This window comes from Phocoena phocoena, chromosome 5, assembly GCF_963924675.1.
Source record: "Phocoena phocoena chromosome 5, mPhoPho1.1, whole genome shotgun sequence".
Classification (NCBI taxonomy): Eukaryota; Metazoa; Chordata; class Mammalia; order Artiodactyla; family Phocoenidae; genus Phocoena; species Phocoena phocoena.
In genome coordinates, this window is record NC_089223.1 from 63,401,263 (window position 1) to 63,420,992 (window position 19,730).

The 19,730-nt window shown below is 39.9% G+C and overlaps 1 protein-coding gene across 3 annotated transcripts in view; it reads left to right on the forward strand.

Annotated features, from left to right (window-relative positions):
• Window positions 1–4,590: 4,590 nt before the first annotated feature.
• Window positions 4,591–19,730, forward strand: part of AASDH (aminoadipate-semialdehyde dehydrogenase) — a 32,346-nt gene continuing 17,206 nt past the window's right edge. For all 3 annotated transcript variants that reach the window (XM_065877434.1, XM_065877435.1, XM_065877436.1), the window contains exons 1-4: window positions 4,591–4,820; window positions 4,912–5,032; window positions 8,151–8,476; window positions 17,101–17,293. In XM_065877434.1, coding sequence (XP_065733506.1) covers window positions 4,591–4,820; window positions 4,912–5,032; window positions 8,151–8,476; window positions 17,101–17,293 — 870 coding nt within the window. The remainder of the gene's footprint in view (window positions 4,821–4,911; window positions 5,033–8,150; window positions 8,477–17,100; window positions 17,294–19,730) is intronic.

Sequence of the window (19,730 nt, forward strand, 5' to 3'; positions counted from 1 at the left end):
TTGGGGAGAAGAGGTTGTAGGATCTAATTGCACACAGGAGGGTAAAAAAGAAGTTGGGTGGGAGTGGATATCTAGGGTTTCTTTACTGTCTCACTGGGTGGATAATGGTGTCATTCCCAAATATAGAAACAAAGAGACACCTTTGAGTGGCCCCTCCCCAAATAAAAGACCGATAGTACAAACTGGTGAAAGTCTCAAGGGCAAGTGGAGGTATCTCTTGCTTGGATTACTGCTACAGTTCCTTGCCACCAACGCCTAAGGACACGAAAGCATCCTATGCCTTTTCATGTATCGTTTATTGATGCCCGGCTGCCTCCTCAGTCCTTCCCCTAGCCAAAACAAAACCAAAACCCTGATTACTTTGTAACTGAGCAAGGGATCCTGCGTGCCGTGCCGGGTGCAGAAAGCCAAACTCTTTGACAGCAGGTGTTTGCAGCAAAGTACGGGTTTATTTGCAGGGTGCCAAGCAAGGAAGTGGGAGATAGATCTCAGGTCCACCCCATCTTGGTCTTTGAGTTAGGGACGTTTTAAAGGGGAAGAACAAAGAAACTGGGGTTAATCACAGTCTTCTTACATTTCTTAATCATGGTTTTGTGAGTCAGGTTGTCTCCAGTTTATGATTCTGGTCAGGTGATACAGGTCTGTGAGCTCATCTTGCCTTGGAGAAACATCCTGAGTTTGTATGTTAATGATGATGCATATATCTACAACAGCAATTTTAGTACATTAACGATGTTATCAACAACAGCATTCTTACTCATCTGACTTTGATTAGTGTTCAGTTAACACAAGATTAAGGTCAGAGAGGACAAGAAAGGGAATACAGTTGTGGAGGGAGAGATTAATCATAAACTCAGTAGGGGGGACTCGGTTTCAATTTCCTCTCTGCTACCGGCACGGTAGCTTTAAAAAATATCACTATTACTGCTGTTGACATTTTAGATAACTAACTTAAACGCCTCCAACTAAAGTTCCCTTAAAAACAGATTTTTATTCAGCATATAGCTTAATTAACTCTCCTCAGACCTGTTTTCTTTATAGCTCCTGTTGAAAGTTAAAATTTTCTTAGTTACCGTTTAAATTCATCTCTTCCAATTAAAATGTCAGCCTACTTATGACAGGGACTTCGTTTGCAGGCTTTATTGTTGAACAGTTCCCCACAGTGTAGGGCAGGTTATAAAAAAAAGTCCAACGCACGAAGTCCAGTCACTTCTTATTTCACAATGATTTCATCGCTCTTCACGTTAACTCTACGTAATATCTTTATCCCCACTTTGTGAACGAGGAGACAGCTGCTTGGAATTAAAGTTTCTTGCCCGGAATTTCTTGGCAAATATGAAAGGGTATGACTCCAACTGGGTCAACTTCAAAGTCCTTGCAAACCCTGTCCAAAACCCAGCAAGACAGGACCAGAGATCTGAAACGAGACCGGCCAGCAAAGCAGCCAACACTTCTCTCGCATTGGCTCCGCAGCTCCGGGAAGGGGCGGGGCAGCAGGACGCTGCTTGCCGCGAGTCGCTCGTGCTGACGTCAGCAAGGCGACGGGGAAGATTTCTAGGAAGCCGAGAGCCTGGTGGGCTGCGCGGTGGGCTGGCTTTAAGGTGTTGGTTTATTCGCTGTGTGTGAAGAAGTGTTGGGGTTGGATTGTCGGGAGAAGATCCGGACGGGCTCGGACCTCCCCGCTACCCTCTCACCCCTACGCCTTCTGAGTGGGTCTCGGCAGGAGGCTGTATCCACTGGGGACACGTGCGAGGGAGGCGAAGTACGAAGACGCCTGCGGCTGACTGCGCACAGGTTTGCTTAGCTTCCGGGCAACCGCCTGGCCTCGGAGTTGAATCAGTGGTGTCTGGAGGGATGGAGTGGTGCAAAAGCTGAACTTGACCCGTGTGCTCTCCCCTCACCCTGCCTTAGACCCTCTGCTCCTTATTTCGAATGGAAATAAGCCTGCCCTGTCTTGTTAGCGTGGTTTCGGAAAGCAATTGAAAAAATGTGTTGTAAGGTATAAAGTGCATTGTTATTAAACGTAGTTGCTTAGTGAAAGTTAAGAAGCCGGTGGATACGGGAAAATAAAGTTTTTAGATTATTTATGTCTTTAAAGTAGCCAATAACCTAGGAAGAGCCCCTGAGACTTCTGATGACTAAAGTAGCAGCCTCTACAGATATAAAGTAGCAAATATCTTAAAACTTAATGATTCCATTACATATATAATCTGTTTATCAGATTTTGCTTCCCCCCTCGCCCCCTTCTTATATGGTCCCAGAAATGTTTGAGCATCCAGTTATTATAGCATTCTCTATTGGAGCGAATGTATCTGTGATTCACTTAATGAAAATGAAAACCTTAGACAGCAAGAATAGATTTTGCCTTAATTCTCTATAGCAGCCACTGGGAAACTGGCAATTAAAAGTTTAAAAACATCTTAATTGTTGTATACACATGTGTGGCGAATCTTGTAATTTGTCATAAAAAATGACTTTTTAAAAAAGAGTTTAATCCATTTTATAATCCTGCCCCTTACTTTGATGTCAAGGGATTTTAGATTATAGTATATTAATTAGATTGTCCTCCTGTGGAAAATTAACTGCTGGATGTGTTTTTGCATTAAAACAATGCTTTTTTTTTTCCATGTAGACTATAACTTTTTGTTAAAATGCTTTAGTATAATACATTCTGTAGTATAGGCAATTTGTTATTCATTTGGGGAGAGGGAAGCAGAAGGTCCCCTTCTGCACTAACTGCATCTTGCAGAATGGACTCATTACCATAATTTTAGTGCATGTTATGGAAAGCTTTCCTTATATTTACATAATGGTCATTTGTGTGTATGGGGAAAGCTTAAAAATTTTATCTTGTGCATCACAGAAAGAGCTAGTATTTATAGAAAAGACTGTAAGTACTAAATTTATTTTATATTTTAAAATTTTGTGTTTAGAAATCATGGCATTTCCAAACCTTTTGGGTGTCAGCAGTTATTGGTTCATTTTGCTCTCTTTAGAAATGTTTTATTTTCTGTAATTGATATTGATTAAATGACATGGATGAATCAGTAGGGAAATGAGTTCAAATAAGTATAAACAAATAAAAAACTTGAATGATTAAAATAGACTGTTTGATAAATCTTATTTGCTTTGAAATCCAGAAAATAAATTTCACAGCGGGAAAACAAAAATCACCTTTACCTTCAAGGAAATACTAGGAATTGTGAAGTTTTTTTGTTGTTGTTCAGTCATCCCTAAAGTTTCTTTGATGAAATACTGTTTCAGATTTTCCTTTTTTTTAACTTTAAAATTTTATTTTATTTTATTTATTTATTTTTGGCTGTGTTGGGTCTTCGTTGCTGCACGCGGGCTTTCTCTAGTTGCGGTGAGCAGGGGCTACTCTTCGATGTGGTGCTCGGGCTTCTCATTGCGGTGGCTTCTCGTTGCAGAACACAGGCTCTAGGCATGCGGGCTTCAGTAGTTGTGGCGTGTGGGCTCAGTAGTTGTGACTCGCAGGCTCTAGAACGCAGGCTCAGTAGTTGTGGCGCACGGGCTTAGTTGCTCCGAGGCATGTGAGATCTTCCCGGACCAGGGCTCTAACCTGTGTCCCCTGCATTGGCCGGCAGATTCTTAACCACTGCGCCACCAGGGAAGTCCCAGATTTTCTTTTTATAGAATCTGCATTGAGAAGCCCAGAGGATATTGTATTGATACAATAGTTTGTTGAGTTGTAATACTATATTTAGAGTCTAAATTTAAATGAACTTATTGACAATTTAAAAATCAAACTAGAGGGAATTTCCTGGCGGTCCAGTGGTTAGGACTTGGCGCTCTTGGGGCCCTGGGTTGGATCTCTGGTCGGGGAACTAAGATGCTGCAAGCTGCCAAACAAAAAAACCAAACAAAAAAACAAATAAGTAAATATCAAACTAGAGTATGAAGAGCTTACTTCTTAACAATTATAAAAGTGGCTTGCTGTGTTATAATAATAATAAGCACAGTTTTTACATACAGGACTAAAACTGGATGGATGTAAAGGTTTTTTCTCTTCTTTCTATCAGAGGTTGGTTTTGCTTTCACCTAAATTCAGTTCTTAAAAGCAGACTTCATTTGTATTAGTCTTTTCAAAGTTACCATACAGGATTGTAACCACTTTATTTTAATCAATCTGTAACAACTGAAGAAAAATGAAAAAATTAAGCATGTGGTACTTTAAATTTGCTTTTATTTTGGGTAATTATTTATTATTATTCATTTCTTTTTTACTTTGTGTTCTGTTTTGAGAGAATTCTACATTTCTGCTTGTTTCATCCTCATCTATGTATATACCATTCCCCTCTCAAATTTTCTTCCACCTCTGACAGGGAGTTAGGTTGCTTGTATCAAAATTTCAACCTCATTGTTCTCAGCAAAGTTACCATAGACAGTTGGTAGTTCAGAGATTCTTTAACTGTGTGTCTTTGATGTTATTTTTCTGAGGAGTGATTGTATAGAATTTTTTCTCTACTTCCCGCCCCCCAGCAAACTCCCTAAAACTCATTGTCCCCCTAACATTTCTGGAAATAGGTAGAACTCTCTGCTACCAGTGATGTTCAGATAAACTTCAGTGAAATGACTCTTCAGGAATTGGTGCATCAGGCTGCCTCCCGTTATTCGGATAAAATAGCTGTATGTTTTGATGAGTGTAACAACCAGCCTCCAGTTTATTACACCTACAAGACTGTGGTTAATGCTGCTTCAGAATTATCAAATTTTCTGCTGTTACATTGTGACTTTCAAGGAATTCGGGAAATTGGTCTCTACTGCCATCCTGGGATAAACTTACCCTCTTGGATTTTAGGGTAATATTTTTTAGAACTAAAAATTTGGTATCTTAAAGTAAGATTATTTTCAAATGATATTCTGTGCTGACTCTGTACTTTCTTTCTTTAGAATTCTCCAAGTCCCTGCTGCTTATGCACCTATTGATCCAGATTCACCACCAGCATTATCAATTCATTTTATGAAAAAATGTAATCTAAAGTATATCCTTGTTGAAAAACAGCAAATTAATGTAAGTGTGGGTATCTAAGTTGTTTGTTTGTATTTTTATGTGTTACATTTACTTTTCAATTGAAGGGGTCCCATCCCCTGTCTTGATTTCTAAATTCACTAACTCAGCAAAATTTCTTGGTCTCAGCACTGACATTTTGGGTTGGGTGTTTGTTGTGAGGCGTGTCCTGTACATTACAGGATGTTTAGTAACCCCGGTGGCCTCATCTAATAATTGCCAGTAGCACCCCCTAGTTGCAACAACCAAAATTGTCTTCAGACATTGCTAAACGTCTCCTGGAGGCACCCTCCACCCGGCATGCTCCACTGAGAACCACTGCTCAATGGCATGGGTGTATCTTCTAGCCTCATAATAATGTATTGTGCATTGTTTTGAATTTACTTTCTCTTTCCAAAGTTGTTTTTATAGTATGAAACTTTTATAATGATACTTTTATCTTGGTGTATTTATGGCAACTTACAGTGGTCAGCAACATTAAAGAACTATATCCAAGCTTAGATTTTGAAAAAGAGATTGGCACTTAAACCAGACCTTTCTGGAAAACTAAATTTATTATATTTTTTTATTTTTAAGTGACTGCCAACCAGAGATCTAGCCAAGAAACACTGCTTTAGGGGCAAGAATTGGTATTATATGTTAAGCAGGGTACCCCATGTTTCATTATTATTTCTTCATTTCTTGTTTATAAAATATTGTTTTACCATGGAGAAAACATTATAGAAACTATATTCAATTTAGCCTATTATTACCCATTACCTATATGAATCATTTTATATTGGGGGTAACTTAAATGAATTTTACCTATTTGTGTATATGTGTGTGCATCTATATCTGTAATATATAGCAGTAAGACAATTCAAAAGCTTCAGATATTATATGGAGGACTTCCTAGAGAATAATGGGTATTAGAGTAAGGCCTCCAGAAAGAGACAATAAAGTATTAATTTGGTTAATAAATATTTTCTAAGTACACATATATCAGTGTCTGGCCACAGTTTTCTCTTCTGTTCCTCACATTGGTTATTTGTTGATAAGTTAGAAAGACTAAAATGAGGATGTGTTATTCATTTTTTAACAACCTTGGTGAAAGTTTTATAGACAAGGTGGGTGGGTGGGAGAATTAATTGTCAAGCTATTCTTCCTAACTGCATATAGGAAGGAGTTGAGTACATAGCAGCAAACCCCACAGAAAGTACCTTGCTTCCTGTTCCATGATTTTGATGATGGAGTAAGTGTTCTTCCTTCACTCAACACAGGAGCAATCAATGTATTTATTGAGCATCTACTGTATGCCCATGATCCACTAGAGTAGTGATTTTTCAGCTGGCCATGATTTTACCTGCCAGGAAACAGTCTGCAATGTCTGGAGATATTTTTTATGGTCATGATGGAAAGGGGGTGCCACTGGCTTCTAATGGGTAGAGGCCAGGGATGCTGCTAAAAACCCTACAATGCATAAGACAGTCCCCACAAAGATTTAACTGTTCCAGAATGTCAGTAGTGTTTAGATTGAGAAACTCTGCACTAGAGTCAGGGTGTTTGGGAGGGCATTGGTATGTGAAAGCAGTGTAAGATATGATTCTTGCCCTCTAGTTGCTTATATAGTTGGAGAGAAAAGGTTAGTACTTCCCAGGTCTGCATAGTGTGATATTGCCCTAAGTGAAGTATACGTAGCCCAGTAGAGACAGGACAGTTTTAATGGAGGAGGATGGTTTTTGAGCTAGGTCTTAAGAATATGTGGGCCTTAATTTTTTTTACATTACAGGATATACCACACCTTACACCTAAAACCACAACACAAACACAAACAGAAAGGTCCTGGGTTGTGATCTTTTCCTCTCATTTAAATTGATTTCTTTATTGTGAAAACTTGTTTTGCTTCATTAAGCTGCTGCTTATCAACCTAAAAAGATATACGCAAAGGAAACTTCTGTATTAATCTATTTCCATCTACCAAGTAACTGAGCCAGAAACTCAGCAATCTTCTCAAGCTCACTCCCTATCCAGAAAGTCATCAAGTCCTATTGATTCTTTCTTCATAGACCCTTTCTGTCTATTTCTGCTGCAACAGACCATTCAGGCCCTTATAGCATATCTGAATTGTTATGAAAGGTTCATTAAAGGCTCTCATTTATCAGAGTCTTGCATATAAGTCTCTCCTTGACAAGCAAAGTCTAGTCTGTGCTACTGCCACTTTCAGTTGGATCCCATCACAGGTTAAGGTCTAAACTCCTTGGTGTTGAGTATACAGTTATTAAGGATTAGCATCTCATCTCCTATCAACAGCACTACTTATCTTGTACATCTTCCCCAATTCTGCAGCTTATTGGAATGCTTACTGTTCTCCATAACACCAGCTTTGTCAGGTCAGATACTGTGTATTGACTTGTTTGTTTAAAGTACCCCTCTTTATTTGGAGAATAGCTACTTATAACACACAAATATTACATATGAAGAATCAATCTCTGACCTTCCAGGCAAGTTAAGTTCAGCCTTCTCTGTTCTCATTCATGTTTTTTTTTTTTTTTTTTTCAATTGACCGATTGATTGATTTTTGGCTGTGCCGCGGTATGTGGGATCTTAGTTCCCGGACCACGGATCGAACCTGCACCCCCTGCAGTGGAAGCATGGAGTCTTAACCACTGGACCACCAGGGAAATCCCCTGTTCTCATTCACATTTAAAGCATATTTCATTATCACACCACATTGCACTGCAGTTGTGTGTTTTTATGTCTCTATTTTAAAGATGAGTTTGAAAGTAAGCACCGCACTTTACTCTTGGAGGTTTCTCATTTATCTTTTTATTCTTGGATATATAGCAAGTACAGTTGACCCTTGAACAACTCAGGGGTTAGGGGCACTGACTTCTGCGCAGTGGAAAATTCGCCTATAACTTTACAGTTGTCCTTGGTACGCGCATCCGCAGATTCAACCAACCTCGGATACAAGTGGACCTGCGCAATTCAAACCCATGTTCAAAAGTCAGCTGTACTTAAAAAAAAAAACAGCTATGTTGAATGAGTAAATGAACACTTAATATTCTGTATATATTCTGTATAAAAGAGAATGCGTTTTAACATATTAATGTTGTAAAACTTTGTTCCCCATTTAACATAGAAATTCAAATCTTCCTATGAAACATTGTTGAACTATGATACGTTTACAGTAGAACATAATGACCTAGTACTCTTCAGACTTCACTGGAAAAATGTTGAGGTGAGCTTGATGCTAAATAATAGCATAAGAAGAGAGACATATGAAAAAGAAAAAATGACAAAGAGCGTGAATTCTGAGAACAGCAGTAAAGAAAAGTCAGAAGAGCACATGGATGTGAGGCTAAAACATTGCTTGGCCTATGTTCTCCATACATCAGGCACCACGGGGATACCTAAGATTGTCAGAGTCCCTCATGCGTGTATAGTGCCAAACATCCAGCACTTCCGGTAAGTTCTATCCTTAGAATCCTTCTTCAGAACTTGTAATTTAAAGGGAAAAATGAATTTTGAAATACCTGTTCTTTATAACTCTTGTTCCTAAATTGACAGTCCTAAATACTTGGGTCTCTTGTTTCAGCTATATCTGAACTTTAGCTCTCTTTAGCAGAGTAGGGCTTTACCTGTTTGATCCAGACCTGGGGCCAAACAGCAATCAGATGATATGGCTGGAAGCTTTGCTTCTTAATTATTAGTAAGAAGAGAGGAAACATTCCTGGCAGAGGTACCTACAGAGGTATGGGAGAAAGAAGGAGTTTGGCTTGCTAGAGTGTACTGGGCAGAGCTGAAGAGTGGGAGGGTAGGAGTCGTATGACCTGAGGGGGCAGGCACCTGGTGTGCTCTGTTGGAGAAGTTTGAACTTAATCCAAGGAACCATAAAAAATTTTTTCATTTCATTAAGTTTACTCTTGTAGCATCGTTGAGTTGGTTTTACTGTTATGGGAAATGAGAAATCTCTATAAAGTTGAGATTCTCAACTTTTGAAGAAAGGAGGAAATAGAGGAGGAAGGGAACCAGGGAAGGCTTAGAACATCAGAGGAGGAAACAGAAATAGAAATGGAAATCTCATGGGACACATATGTAATTTTATGTCATTATAAGTTTTATGTAATTAAAAATTTTTTAGTAACCACATTTAAAAAGTAAAAAGTGGGGACTTCTCTGGTGGCGCAGTGATTAAGAATCCGCCTGCCAATGCAGGAGACATGGGTTCGATCCCTGGTCCGGGAAGATCCCACATGCCACAGAGCAACTAAGCCCGTGTGCCACAACTACTGAGCCTGCACTCTAGAGCCCTCGAGCCACAACTACCGAGCCTGCGTGCCTAGAGCCCGTGCTCTGCAACAAGAGAAGCCATCGCAATGCAAAGCCTGCACACCGCAACAAAGAGTAGCCCCCGCTCACCACAGCTAGAGAAAGCCCGTGAGCAGCAATGAAGACCCAACGCAGCCAAAAATAAATTAATTAAAAATAGTAAAAAGTGAAATTAATTTTAACAATATATCTTATTCAGTATACCCCAAATATTTTAATATGTAATCAATGTAAAAATTTAGTGAGGTACCTTACATTTTTTTTTTTTAATTTAAAAAATTTTTGGCTGTGTTGGGTCTTCGTTGCTGCACAAGGGCTTTCTCTAGTTGCAGTGAGCGGGGGCTACTCTTTGTTGCCGTGAGCAGGCTTCCCGTTGCAGTGGCTTCTCTTGTCGCAGAACGTGCAGGCTCAGTAGTTGTGGCTCGTGGGCTCTAGAGTGCAGGCTCAGTAGTTGTGGCGCACGGGCTTGGTTGCTCTGCAGCATGTGGGATCTTCCTGGATCAGGGATCTAACTGGTGTCGACTGCACTGGCGGCAGTTTCTTAACAACTGTGCCACCAGGGAAGTCCTACATTCTTTTTTATATACTAATTATTTTCAAAATCTAGCACGTATTTTATACTTAAACATCTCTATGTGGACCAGTCACATTGTTAGTGCTCAATAGGCACATGTATCTAGTGGCTACTATATTGGATGCTGAGGTCTAGAAGGAAGGAATGGTTAAATCCTGCAGCAGTATTTATTGTAATTGGCAATCTGTTTTTTTTTGGTTTTGTTTTGTTTTTAATATTTTATTTATTTATTTATTTATTTAAATTTTTGGCTGCGTTGGGTCTTAGTTGTGGCATGTGGGATCTTTTGTTGTGGCGCATGGGCTCTTCATGTGGCTTCTCTCTAGTTCTGGTGTTCAGGTTTTCTCTCTCTGGTTGTGGTGTGTGGGCTTCTCTCTAGTTGAAGTGTGCAGGCTTAGTTCCCTGACCAGAGCTTGACCCCGCACCCCCTGCATTAGAAGGCGGATTCTTTAACACTGGACCACCAGGGAAATCCTGACAATCTGGTTTTTAGTGCCTTCACTTCTAATTCCCAGGGCTGAAGACAGTACAGGCTGGAGATAAGAGAATGAGAGATAAGGAAATGGAGACAACAAAAGTAAAGTGTTATTTTCTAGAAACTAGTTTTAACAGAAGAGAAAGGATTCTGGGAGGGTGTAGCTTTTTTGTCTTTGTTTTTAGATGGGAGAGACTTGTAGGCTGAGCATGAAGACCTGGTAGAGAGGATTGGTTAGAAAAATCAAGTGGTAGGAATATGGTAAAGGAGTAAGATACTTTGAGATGGGAGGAGATGATATTTAAAATACTCTCTGTTCTTTAGACAGCCTTAAAAGGATAAGAGGGATAATAAGTTACATAAATTCTTTATGTAATAAGGAATGTTAGAGGAAGTTGATGGATTGTAACTTTAGAAAGAAATAGGATGAAATGTCCTATGCTAACATTATGGGAAGTGAGGTGGGGATGGAGATACAGGCAACTTGAAGAGAGTGGAGCTGATTTGGAATCTAGGAGAGGTGGGAGAGACAGCTGACTAAGAGGCACTGGGCCTAACAGGCAGGAATTGTCTGTAAGGTGAGAGCAAATATGTGCTCAGTGAGGGATGAGGGGCTAATTTGTGAGTAGAGTGTACAAATTTCTTGATTGCTATTTTGTGCTTGAACTTAATGAAATCTATTTGCTTATTAAACCCGTTTTGGTTTACTTTTAGGTTCACAAGTAAGCAAAGTGCTAAATAATTGGATTCTGAAAGATGAAATGTTCAGATATCCAATTTAGAAATTGAAACAGTAGTGTTAAATTTTCTATTTGATTTGAACTTAAATCACCAAGCTAGGGAGTACCAAATTTCAGCTGACTCCCCAAATATTATCAGAATAACCTGATAGTAAGATAAAGCTGAGTTTATTGCTTACATTGGTAGGAGAGAATGCTGCCTACCTCCAAGAGTATGATGGTCTCAGAGGGAGAAGGGCAGGATCTGATTTACTGAGATTTTGAAGTAAGGTAGATCTTTTTGTTTAAATTAAGTAATTTATTTATTTTTGGCTGCATTGGGTCTTCGTTGCTGTGCACGGGCTTTCTCTAGTTGCAGTGGAGCAGGGGCTGCTCTTCTTTGCGGTGCGCGGGCTTCTCATTACGGTGGCTTCTTTTGTTGCAGAGCACGGATTCTAGGCTCGTGGCCTTCAGTAGCTGTGGCTCGTGGGCTTCCATAGTTGTGGCTCGCGGGCTTCAGTAGCTGTGGCTCGCAGGCTCTAGAGCACAGGCTCAGTAGTTGTGGTGCACGGGCTTAGTTGCTCCGCAGCATGTGGGATCTTCCCAGACCAGGGCTCGAACCCGTGTCCCCCACATTGGCAGGCGGATTCTTTATTTATGTATTTATTTTATTTATTTTTGTCTGTGTTGGGTCTTCGTTGCTGCGCGAAGGCTTTCTCCAGTTGCGACGAAGGGGGGCTACTCTTAGTTGCAGGTTGCAGGCTTCTCATTGCGGTGGCTTCTCTTGTTGTGGAGCACGGGCTCTAGGCGCGCAGGCCAGTAGTTGTGGCTCGTGGGCTCTAGAGCACAGGCTCAGTAGTTGTGGTGCACGGGCTTAGTTGCTCCGCGGCAAGTGGGATCTTCCCAGACCAGGGATCAAACCCGTGTCCCCTGCATTGGCAGGCAGATTCTTAACCACTGCACCACCAGGGAAATCCCTGGCAGGTGGATTCTTAACCACTGCACCACCAGGGAGGTCCCTAGACCTTTCAATACAGGGGCTTAATTTAAGGATTGGGTAAGGTTTGTGATATAATAATGATGGATTGGTGGAAATAGCAAAGGAACTTTTGAGAAAAGAGGTTCAGAGAGTCTTGGGTTGTAAACCGTTTTTGATGCTTTTGTTAAAGAGATGATTTGGTTTTCATTAATGAACAGTAAAGTTATATGTAGCTTCTGTTTTCTTGGTTTAGAATCTCCTAGAATAATAAAACTGTGCTAATGAAGACAATGTAAATAGTAAGTCCTATTAATATAGGCAGTAAACTCAGTAAACTGTGTGAGGGTAAACCTTTTTTGTTTTGTTATTTTTAGCTGTGACAGTACTACTCTCTGAAAGCAGATTATGGGACTTTGATTTGCTGTTTGTCTTTTGCTTTATTGTTTTATAAGAACATGTGAGAAGAATTGTGTTGTTTATGCCCACAGGCATTTTACAAAGACAGATATGGTATCTTCTGTAGTGATAACATGGAATTGAACTTCCCTTAAAATATTTACTAATCTTTCTAGATTATGCCAAAAAAAAAAAAAAGAAAAAGAAGCTGAATAGCTGTGCATCAAATATGTAGTCTTTAGTTGTATAAGCATTTGTGAGCCTTTAGGGTTTTTTTGGTTTGCGGTACGTGGGCCTCTCACTGTTGTGACCTCTCCCGTTGCGGCTCCGGACGCACAGGCTCAGCGGCCATGGCTCACGGGCCCAGCCGCTCCGCGGCATGTGGGATCTTCCTAGACCAGGGCATGAACCCGTGTCCCCTGCATCGGCAGGCGGACTCTCAACCACTGCGCCACCAGGGAAGCCCTGTGAGCTTTTAGTTTATAAGGAACTATTTTGTTTTTTGTGCATAATTACCTAGTTTGATTGCAGAGTCAGAAATGAAGTGGAAATTTAAAACTCCTTTTGTTTCAGTCAAACAAGAAAAGTAGCTCAGTGAAGTTAAAAAAAAAAGTAAAAAAAAGAAAAAAAAGTAGAACTTTTCTATTATCTTATTGTGGCTTTTTTTTAAAGCCCCCTTTTACTTCTGGAGCTTGATGACTTAATATAGTACTCTGAAGGAATGCCCAGCAAAACTTATCCTTTTTTATTTGTTTAGATTATTTATCTTGTTAAATATATTTTTGTAATCATATCTTAAAGAGAACTACATGGACTTCCCTGGTGGCGCAGTGGTTTAAACTCCACCTGCCAATGCAGGTGACATGGGTTTGAGCCCTGGTCCGGGAAGATCCCACATGCTGCGGAGCAGCTAAGCCCGTGCACCACAACTACTGAGCCTGCGCTCTAGAGCTCACGAGCCACAACTGCTGAAGCTCTTGCACCTAGAGCCCGCACTCCACAACAAGAGAAGCCACCACATTGAGAAGCCCGCGCACCACAACAAGGAGTAGCCTGCTCACTGCAACTAGAGAAAGCCCGTGCGCAGCAACAAAGACCCAACGCAGCCAAAAAAAAAAAAAAAAAAAAAAAACTATAGTTATTTTTCTTGCTGAATTCTCTTCTCAGTTGACCTTCTTAAAATAAATCGTTGGACAGACATCTTTTCTAATATTACATATCTTGGATATTCTGTTGAAATTAAAACAGGAACATACCGTTGTAAAGCCTTTTAAAAATGATATTTAAGTACTATTTTTTTTAGTTGATATTTATGACTTTGTACAAGTTACTTGTACCTCCCTGAATTTCCTTTTCCTCCATTTTTAAATGGTGGTAATAACCATATCTGCAACATAGGGTGGTTGGGAAAATGAGAAACAATAAGTTAGATATACAGCACCTAAGCCTCAGAAGTAGTAAGCTCAACAAATATTTGTTCCATGCTATCTCTTTTCTTCTTTAAAATCTGTCTCTTTTAACTTTTCCTATACTGGATACTTCTTAAGCTACATTCTTTAACTTCCAGATTCTCCATGAATGCTTAACACTGCCCACTTTGTTCACAGAATTGAGACAAAAAAAATGATTTTCAGGGCTCAAGCATTATTGAAAGCCTGTTATATGTTCTCCCCTGAATTCTAACTAGGAAACCAGACAATATTTGTGAAGAATAAGTCCATTAAAAATTGAAGTTTGAGTGTAGCTTTTATCGTACGTTGATTTTTTTTTAGCTTACCTGAGACACAAATATATAATTAGATTAAATTATAATCAGATTTAGGGCTTCCCTGGTGGCACAGTGGTTAAGAATCCACCTGCCAGTGCAGGGAACATGGGTTCGAGCCCTGATCCGGGAAGATCCCACGTGCCATGGAGCAACTAAGCCCGTGCGCCACAACTACTGAGCCTGCACTCTAGAGCCTGCGTGCCACAACTACTGAGCCTGCGTGCCACAACTACTGAAGCCCATGTGCCTAGAGCTCGTGCTCCACAGCAAGAGAAAACACCGCAATGAGAAGCCCATGCACCGCAAAAAAGAGTAGCCCCCGCTTGCCGCAACTAGAGAAAGCAGCACAGCAGTGAAGACCTAACGCAGTCAAAAATAAATAAAATAGGGGGGAGAAATGATCTTTTACAGTGGAGGAGGCATTCACATCTTTGAGGAGGCTTGGTTAATGTGTAATGTAGATGCACGCTGCACAGTTGGAAAAGAGGTGGGGGAGACCCAAACAGACACAGGGAATTTTATGTTTAAATTTTCTTGTCCCGCCTTAAAACGTAAATTTTATTTCATCGCTTTTTACCCTCTTAGGGTTCTTTTTGGCTGGGTCTGAGAATTAGATTGACAAAAGAAAGGTCAGCAGAAGAAAAGCATACATTTAAGTATAACAAGTTTTATGTGACACAGGATCCTTCATAAGGAATGACCCAAAGAGATGACAAGACTATATTAGGTTAAACAAAGAGAGGCAATTGTGGAAAAGTGACTAAACTGTGTGGGGAGGCTAAAGGAAGATAAGAATTATTTTAACCAAGTCTGTTTTGTATAGAGTTCTCTTGCTTTCAGCGTCTCATCCTTGATATTAAGAACATTACTTTCCTTCTGGTATAGGGAGGACATCTTTCATGTGGGAATTTCATCTGCCTTTATGAAAAACAGGAAGGTCAGAGTGTTTTTGTTTTGCTGTTTTTCAAGTGCATTTAACTGAAAATGGTAAATATACCAGAGCTGCATATTTCGGGATAGCATGTTCTGAACTCCATCATTAAATGCTTAAAGTTGGGGCTTATCTACCTAACTTAGTAGAGGAAAGGGAGGGGAAGAAAGGCTTCTATGGGAAATACAAATTGGTTTCTTTAGGAAAGACAAAAGCAGATAAGAAACTTTGTGGTAATGTTGGCCTATGCATATGAGGGTAGTTTCATCCTGTCGTCAGGGCCGTAAAACTCCCCAGTAGAGGGGGTTTATGGTAGGTTTACTCTTGGTGTACTTTTGGGAGTAAAAGTCACCCTGAAGATGGAATTTATGGTAGTCTCATTCCCCAGAAGTTTCTGCTATCAGTCAGATAAGGGAAGCTCCAGGAAGGCTTCTTTCTGCATCTGTTGAATCCAAAATGTCTTCAGCTTAAAATAATCTTCATACCAACCCTGGGTTCCAAGTGGGTACCCACAATACCATACTTGAAGATATTTTGAAGTTAAGGTAATCCCTGCTTTTAGATAGAATGAGTTTTGTGTCTTTAAATTGAAGAGTGTTATAGGCTCATCGCTGACCATCCATGCTCTATAATACCCTTATCACATATATTCTGTTCTGCTCTTTGTTGAGTTACTGAGAGAAAATGCCAAATAGTGGGAAAAGGGAGTCAGAGGTCTCTATTAATCATCATTCAATAAGTAGTATAGGATAAGTCAAGATTCTACCTGAAAAACAGAACTGGGAGTATATATCAGAGATCTATTACAAGGATTTGACTTACACTTGTGGGGCTGGTAAGCAAGACTGCAGTCCATTGGGTAGACAATTAGGGGTGATTGTGAACAGACTGGAACCCCATGGGCATGTGCTTGTCCACAGGCAAGTCAGGAAAGAGGATCCAGGGGAAAGGGAGAGTAATTGCTGAACTAGCTAATTGCTGATCCAGCTGCTGTTTGGAGTCTCTTCAGAGAAGGCCTAAACACTCTCTTAAAGGCCTTCCAACTGAGTAAATCCAGCCAACGCAGGATAACCTCCCTTTTGATTAAAGTCAGCTTATCAGGGACTTTAATCATATCTACAAAATCCCTTCACAGCACCACCTAAGCTAGTGTTTGATTGAATAAATGGGAGAAGGTGTGTGTGCTGTCAAATGACAGCTGTCCGCCTTCTGTCCTCCAACTGTCTAGAGAGAATATCCCTTGTCTTCTACCCTAACGGGAAACACACTATCAATAGAAAGGGAATTCTGAGGACTGTAATTCAGTCCAGTCAAGTTGACGCATCAGAAGTGCATCACATATGATAAAATACGTCATGGTAGGGCTTCCCTGGTGGCGCAGTGGTTAAGAATCCGCCTGCCAATGCACAGGACACGGGTTCGAGCCCTGATCCGGGAGGGTCCCACGTGCCGCAGAGCAGCTAAGCCCCGTGCGCCACAACTACTGAGCCTGTGCTCTAGAGCCCTCGAGCCACAACTACTGAAGCCCGTGTGCCTAGAGCCCATGCTCTGCAACGAGAGGCCACCGCAATGAGAAGCCTGCGTACCGCAATGAAGAGTAGCCCCCGCTCACCACAACTAGAGAAAGCCCATGTGCAGCACCGAAGACCCAACACAGCCAAAAATAAATAAATAAAATAAATAAATTTATAAAAAAAAAAAAAAATACGTCATGGTAAAAAGTGGCTTTGCTTTAAATGGCTTTTAATCCTTATATTTATAAAGAAGAGTTCTAGAATTAATAGCACCGTTTTGGTTAATCTAAGAGAAAAAAAAATCTGGCCAACATCTGGAAACTTAATGGTTATAAATACTTCTTTAGGATATGTGTTTACTAAATGTTAGGCATTTCTCATAATTACATTCTGTTTTGCCTTAGGGTGCTTTTTGAGATCACTCAGGAGGATGTTTTGTTTCTGGCTTCACCTCTGACCTTTGATCCTTCTGTTGTGGAAATATTTGTTGCTCTATCAAGTGGTGCCTCTCTGCTTATTGTACCAACTTCTGTCAAAGTGCTCCCATCAAAATTAGCTGCTGTTCTCTTTACCCATCACAGAGTGACTATTTTACAGGTACATTTTAGTAGCAAATGAAATGTTTTGTTTTTAATTATTCAATATTTTAAGTGTGTTAGAGAATATTTTATATTCCTGTAGCTCTTTACAATGGATTAATGATAATCTAGTTAGAATGTCAAGGGCTGTCTTCCTGATGATGTCATTTGTTTGAGAATGAAAAAAATCAGTTAATTCTGTCTAGAAAATTCTTTTACTATGCACTTTGTACATACTATAATAACTAAGGGAACTTTTTTTTTTTTTTTTTTTAACTAAGGGAACTTTTACTCAAATCCGTTGGGATATGCCTCTCTTGTCTTAAAGTTTTGAGTTTATTGTGTTTCCCACTAAAAGCTGCTTTAAGTAAGTTAAATTATAATTGACTTAGAAATTTAGATTTTCTGATTTTTACATCGGTATGTTTTATATTAACCTAAAAAATGTATTTCTTAAGTTTGGCATTTTTTTTTTTTTTGGCGGTACACGGGCCTCTCACTGTTGTGGCCTCTCCCGTTACGGAGCACAGGCTCCGGACGCACAGGCTCAGCGGCCATGGCTCACGGGCCCAGCCGCTCCGCGGCATGTGGGATCTTCCCGGACCGGGGCACGAACCCGTGTCCCCTGCATCGGCAGGCAGACTCTCAACCACTGCGCCACCAGGGAAGCCCAAGTTTGGCATTTTTGAAGATTTAAAAAATATATATGTGAAAGTATGTGACTTGTACTCTAGCCTTAAGATATAACATTGCAAGTGGTTAATGAAACTAGAGAGAATTAATAAAATTATATGCATATCATGATAAATGAAAATTTTTTAAAATGAGACTTGAGAGGATGTTAAATTTCTTCCCAGAGACAAAATTTGATGCTGACTTTCTTTTTAGGAAATGTGTTTTTCATCCTATTAAAAAAACCATTATATATAAATAAAATGAGTATAGCAATGAAGTTTTGCTAGGTATCAGTGGTATAAATTCTCATCTGTTGGTGAATCATTCTATGAATCTGGGCAAGATTTTAATAATACAACTTTTAGGGGCTTCCCTGGTGGCGCAGTGGTTGAGAGTCCGCCTGCCGATGCAGGGGACACGAGTTCGTGACCCGGTCCGGGAGGATCCCACATGCTGCGGAGGCTGCATGTCCGGAGCCTGTGCTCCGCAACGGGAGAGGCCACGACAGTGAGAGGCCCGTGTACCGCAAAAAAAAAAAAAAAAAAAAAAATGCAACTTTTATTTTCCTGTAAAATTCAAGGAGCATAATTTTTCAGGGAATATTTGCTAAGTACCTTAATAGCGTCTTATACCGCTTTAAATCTGACCCCCTTGCTTAATGTTAAAACACAATCTCAGATAAATTTACTTTAGCAGTGTTTTTTTTAACTTTTCTGGGATCATAGATCCTTCTGAGAAATGGATACACATTTACTAACTCTGTTCCCAAAATACAGCAAATTTTGCATATAGTTTCATTGTGATTTTATATAACTCACAATACAAATGTACTTGGAATATTATGTGCAGATCACATTTGACTTGGTTTGAGTAAGGAAGAGAAGCACAAAAGCTGACAGGCTAACCTTTCTTTTGTATAAGACACATGTCTTATAGTGAATTTTAGCTTTATTTTGTTATCAGCGTTCACCTTTTCCCTCCAGAGTCAATTTCTTACCAAATAATATGTAAGTCATCATGGAGATATATATATATATATATATATATATATATATATATATTTTTTTTTTTTTTTTTGTGGTACACGGGCCTCTCACTGTTGTGGCCTCTCCCGTTGCAGAGCACAGGCTCCGGACGCGCAGGCCCTGCGGCCATGGCTCACAGGCCCAGCCGCTCCGCAGCATGTGGGATCTTCCCGGACCAGGGCACGAACCTGTGTCCCCTGCATCAGCAGGTGGACTCTCAACCACTGCACCACCAGGGAAGCCCTATATATATATTTTTAAGAGCTCCTTGTACAGATTTTATTTACAAATAACCTTGCCGAAACCTAATTGGATATTAAGTAAGGATCTTAAAAGCTCTCAAAGAGAATACATGCTACTAAAGTTTTGAAAATTGGAAAAAATAGAATATCTTGAGTTACTGCGGGAGAGAAAGGCCCCAAAGTGAGATGGACTAAGCTTTTAGGAAATTAAGAACCTCTTTATCTCAGGAGTAGGAGTTTTCTCTTGCAAAGAAAGGGCCAGTATTTGGTTTCTTACAAACCTAAAGTATATTTGGGAATTTTTTGCATACTCTGGGTAACAAAATGATATTATTTAAACTTGATGCCTTTTAAAAGTGAAACCTTTTAGTTAGAGCAAAATCTTAGGTTGCTATCTACCAAAGTGTCAACATAAGTGTTTTGCATTTTTACATAAATTTTTACTTAGGCAATCTGGAAGAAAACTATAACATTTTCTATCACTTTTTTCTGTTATTTGCTAAGTCCTGTTTCC